This window comes from Mus pahari, chromosome 5 (genome assembly GCF_900095145.1).
Source record: "Mus pahari chromosome 5, PAHARI_EIJ_v1.1, whole genome shotgun sequence".
NCBI classification, from domain to species: Eukaryota; Metazoa; Chordata; class Mammalia; order Rodentia; family Muridae; genus Mus; species Mus pahari.
Genome location: NC_034594.1, coordinates 5,983,213 through 5,988,856, shown reverse-complemented (window position 1 = coordinate 5,988,856; position 5,644 = coordinate 5,983,213). Strand labels below are relative to the sequence as shown.

Below are 5,644 nucleotides of genomic sequence, written 5' to 3'. Positions count from 1 at the left end.
CTCACTTGGTAGACCAGGCTGGCCTCGAACTCAGAAATCCGCCTGCCTCTGCCTCCCGAGTGCTGGGATTAAAGGCCTGCGCCACCAGGCCCGGCTTCTTGGAGACTTTTCAAGGAAACATTCATTACAGTATTAGTGGCATGTGTCCCCAAGAATCAGTGGTGATGCTTTCTAAGGACCATGGGCGATTTAGGGTGGGACCAGAAACACTTTCACTGTTATCAGTCAGAGGGAAACATGTATTTTCTGCAGTTGTTCCCTATTTGCACAGGTTGCATTTCTCATATTGGATTAAGCAAAAGTATTTACAATGACCTAAAATTTCTGGCATTGCAAGGATGCTATACACACAACTAAGCTCTTCAAAACACAACTTTCTTTGCTTTGGACTGGTAGTGCAGACCAATAATCCTAGCTACACAGGAGACAGAAGCAATAATATTGCAGGTTCACAGCCTGCCAGCCTATAGTGGGAGCCTAAGGCCAGCTTGGACAACTTGATGAGATCATATCTCAAAATGAAAAGCAAAAGGAAGGCTGGAAACAGTTTGGTGAACAGTTCCTGCTTAGCCAGTAGGAGGCCATAAAGTCAACCCACTACATGGGAAAAATAAACCTGCAGAATGTCACATTCATATTCATCATGAATGAGAACTTTAACATCATCCAGGGTGAGTCTTTCTTTCTCATCACCAAAATTAACTTCCTCTGCATCCTTTACTATCTATTCAAGGATTGCTTTCTCTGGAAGCAAACTTGACTGTGCCAAGCATACTGAATGCACAGAAACTAATACACTTCAGATTCCAAGAGGGAAGTGGAGTGACTTTATGTGGGGCCATCTGTCATGATACAGACCAGACAATCCCACCTTGAGGGAGAGCATCATTGATGAAATTTCAGATGTCCCCTCAATGCCAAACATGTCATTTCTGCGTTCCAGTGAAGTGTTACCAGTTTTAAGAGCAAATTGTCTGAAAACAGCTAGGTTTTCTTATATGTAGTTGGCAAGGTCATTTGAAAAGATACACTTCTATGTATAGTTACAGCAGCTTTTAGGATTGTTTCCTTACATAGCCCCTTAGAGAGAATAAGGTTAGATTGGGAGGCATGAAATGGCATGCTTCTGAGTGTCATCATAGCAGTTCTAGACCAAGCCCAGTGGGACAGCATGTTCTGTATCTGCGAGCTGAGTAGCAAGCCAAGGGATGTGTGGATTTATCTGCTGGGAAATAGTTTTGGACTTTCCAGCAGCTGTTTGTGGTGGCCACATCTCATTCTGACAATGTGGCTGAGGCACTAGGGACATTTAACAGCTTCAATGTCAGCTTGAATTACCAGATGGAGTTAAATTCTATACTTTAGGGGAAGCACTGTTAAAAGAGAGGTAGACACATGCACCTATGAACTAATCTATTGTTTTCTGTTAATGTTTTGAGGCCAAATGAAGCAAAAAGGTTATTTACTTATGTTTCAACACACACACACACACACACACATATATTTTTATGTGATTGTATTTGTATGCTAATAAGAGCTCCACTCTTAATTAATGTGGATTTTAATTAAATCATGTGCCACTTTATGGAGGTATTGCAAAAAAGGTTAGATCTGAAACTTTTCATCTTTAGCTACGTATGCTCACATATGTTTATTTATTATCCCAGCAAATAATAGTAATGGAGGTAGGAAGATCTGGAATTCATGAAAGGCCATTGTGAGCTATATCATGAGTTCAAGGATAGCCTGGTCTACATAATATCTTCTCTCGGAAAACTTAAACAGAAAAACAAAAGAAACAAATGAAAATATTGGTCTCTTATGCCTGTAAACTCAGAAGATACTGGCTGGATGCCTTAGACCATGACCCTCAGTGGGTGCGTGGCAAATATGACCATCTGTACCACTCACCTCACAGCTATGCAGCCAAAGGTCCCTGGCACATAGGAGACTCTCAGCATTTACTAAACGTTTGATTGGAATGTCATCAACCTATTTATATCAAATTAAATCTGAAAACAAACTTATGAAATTGAAAAGGAATCGGCTGAGGGAAAGACGCTGGTACCTTCTAGATTTGAAGGACAACAAAGAGAATGACCCCTCTCTGTGGCTGTGAGTTGTATGAGCAGAACAGAAAGAAACCTGGGGCTGCCGGCAGGTGGGCTCAGGACGCCAATGTTCACAGCTAAATCCACTCATTATGAACCTCTCATTAGATGCTCATGTTGTGGAAGGTAGATCTCAAAGAAGTCTGTGTCTTATATTTAATGAGATGCTAGTGAGGACAAGAATGCAAACTCAGTCTGTGCCATTTAATTCAATTCTCAAAGTAAATGATGATGCTAACTTGTGGGATGATGATGGTAGCATCCTCAGATGCTAACTTGTGGGATGATGATGGTAGCATCCTCAGATGCTAACTTGTGGGATGATGATGGTAGCATCCTCAGATGCTAACTTGTGGGATTCTTGGCTTTATAAAGTGAAATTTTCTAGAGGGTAGGGAAGTATTCAGAAAGCTGTTCCTTTAGTATTTTGCATTATTCAGACTTTGTTTTGTTTAATATTGGCTTGGAGCTTCACATCTCAAGGAACTGTTTAAATGAGTGATTATTTACTGTTAGAAATATCACCATTATTATGAAAAGTCCATGAACTGTAAGTACTGTTCTTATTACTATACAGCATGCTCTTCATTTACAGGGAGAACAAGGACTTGAAGGCATCAAAGGAGAAATTGGTGAAAAGGTATTCCTTTCCATATGCATTTGTAAGGATGAATTATGCTCCTGAAATAGCTTCATGTGACATTGAGCTCCTAATGTTCTATAGGACACATGAAATAATTTTATAGTGATGCTAAAATATGTGCATCACTTAGAGTAGTCTTAGTATATTGGTGATAGACAGAAATAGTTCTAAACTTACTTAGTGGTCAAGTTTCCTTATATGTGAAAGATACAAAGATTTATTGAGCACTGTATTTTTATGTTATGGTCCACTATGGCTGATGACTGACTAAAAGATTCCTAGTATGGACACTGGTCATTGGATTTCTTTCCTGGGGGGATTAAGAAAGCAAAGGAGCCAACTATAACAGAAAAGAAACAGTACACTAAAAATTATTCCAAAAGATTTAATGGAGGGATGGTTAGAAAGTATGAGTAATATACAAGAAACTCAGAAGACTTTAAAGTGCCTTTGGTCACATTACAAAAGACTTGTTAATGCCAAGAGGTTACAGATCCAGAGTGAGAGAAAAGTGTGGGGAAGGCTTCGGGCAGGGACTAAAGGAAGCACTTTTTCCAAAGCAGTCAGTCCCAAGTGTGAACCTGGACAAGAAGTAGCTCATTCTGCCCTGAACTCTTGTTGGCTAAGCAAGCATAGCCAGTTGGGTGGATGTAGCCCATGAACATGGGGACCCTGGGGCTCAAAGGAGAATGGAAAATGGTAGACGGTGGTTCTTGAGGGGACAGGCACAGATGCCATCCCTGTAACTCAAGGGCTATAACATCTTCCTCTTACAAAATTGAATTCTGCATTTTATACCTTTAAGCAATGTTATATTTTATAAATGAATGAATGAATGAATAAATAGATAGATAGATAGATAAATAAATAAATAAATAAATAAATAAATACTAAAGTCATCTGGTTGCCCTCAAAAACCATCCAAACAAGCATACTTTTACAAATGTAAAGCTTCAGCAGGTGGAGTAAATGATCTCAAACTTGTCAGTGTTATTTGCTTATGTTTACCATTCTTGGCAGTGATCAGTTATTTGCATCTTCTATAAGTATTTATAGAGACAATGAGCATCTTCCATAATTACAGGACAAATTACACACATTGTAAGCTACATGATAATTACTTTTCCTCACTGAAGTGAGAGAGAGCACCATATAATAACCATGCAATTGAGGAAAAATTCCATTAAAATTATAACCATTTTCAAAGGGTCTTTTAGAAATCCCTTAAAAAAAAAATATATATATATATATATATATATATATATATATATATATATATATATTTGCTTTAGAATAATATGTATTATCAGGCCATGCCTTTCTGTCTTATTTACATGTATTTTTGGTTCCTTAGTAGTATTTTACTTGTAGAAATAAATGAAAGTAAGCAATGTATAATATGCTTTCTATAATACCTTTAAAATTTGGTTATTTTGTTATTCTTTGAATATAGCTAATGTTTCATGGTAATAAATGGATTCCCACAGACTGAACATGAATGAAACACATTATGTGTATGCATTACAATGCTATAATAAAATCCATTATGTATAATTAATATGTTAATCAAATGTTGAGAAAAAAACATATATTCAGTGTAGTTTGCTTCTAAGCCTTCCTTTCTGCTTCCTCATGTATATTGACTGCTGCATTCAAGGAACCCCTTTTACCATAAGTAAGAAGCAATTATGAAGACAATAAGCTTCAAAGATAAAAAACAGTGGCTCTATTGAGAATCACAATCCTGATGGTTGACAGTCACATTTAATATTCATGTAACCATGTTTATTTAGAGGGTTCTACTTTAATTACTATTTAGTGTACACTAAATGTTTGATCCTTTTCAGTATTGCAAGCTGAAGAAAACACATGAAGTATGCCTCTGTCTGTTCCATGAAACATGTATTTTTCTATAGGTCGAATAATTAAGGTCATGTGATTAACTTTGGTTTTGAGGTAAAGAAAGAAAAGTCTGTAACAGCCCTCCTCTGGTATGCCAAGAGCATGGGAGTCCTGGCTGGCTCACAGTGCATTGTTTTCTGAACCAAATTAGCCATCTATACATAAATAGCTATTCCTTGTAAAAGAATAAGTATATAATTACTTTAAAAATATTTCTTCTTAAAACATCCTGTTTTTACTGTGTTTAATGTGATGGTTTTAAGTGACATAATACACTAATTATAAGCTAAACAATTCACAAAGCTATGAAAAATTTCATGTCTATCAGGGACACATGTTTATGGCCAAAAATAATATCAAATCTGAAATACAGGATATGGTGTGTTGATTTCCAAGTGTTATTTCTACAAATGATAGAAGCCAAGTTCAGAAACCTGCTATTCATCATAGCCAGAAAATAAGGTTTCAGCCTAATTTACTTCATTAGAATGACCATAAGATTCCTCCAAAGTCAAATTTATAGATGCACTGTCCTTAGTCCAAAGTGATTTTCAGATGTGACAAGTCAGGTGTGTTTAACCCCCTGTATCCAAAAGGTATTGGTGACAAGATGCACTGAACATTTTAAAAATCTGTAGATACTCAGGTCCCTTAAAGAGAATGGTGTGTGTCCTATGCATATCCTCCTGAGTAATTAATTGACTTTAAATTATTTATAATACATATTATAATACAAATGCTAAGCATGGCTGTCATACCCTAGGGAATAATAACAAGAAAGCACTGTGAGCTCAGCACAGACACATTTTAAACACAATTGTGTCTATTCTTTGAGAATTTCATGTATACAACATATTCTTGTTCATATCTACACTACTACACTACTATCCTCATAAAATTCTCCCCTCCCAACTGCATCTCCTTTCCTTCCTTCCTTCCTTCCTTCCTTCCTTCCTTCCTTCCTTCCTTCCTTCCTTCCTTCCTTCCT

General features: G+C 36.9%; 1 protein-coding gene across 1 annotated transcript in view; it reads left to right on the top strand.

The window, feature by feature from the left end:
* Positions 1-5,644, top strand: part of Col19a1 (collagen type XIX alpha 1 chain) — a 321,968-nt gene that overhangs the window by 75,167 nt on the left and 241,157 nt on the right. The window contains exon 11 of the mRNA XM_029539352.1: positions 2,707-2,751. Coding sequence (XP_029395212.1) covers positions 2,707-2,751 — 45 coding nt within the window. The remainder of the gene's footprint in view (positions 1-2,706; positions 2,752-5,644) is intronic.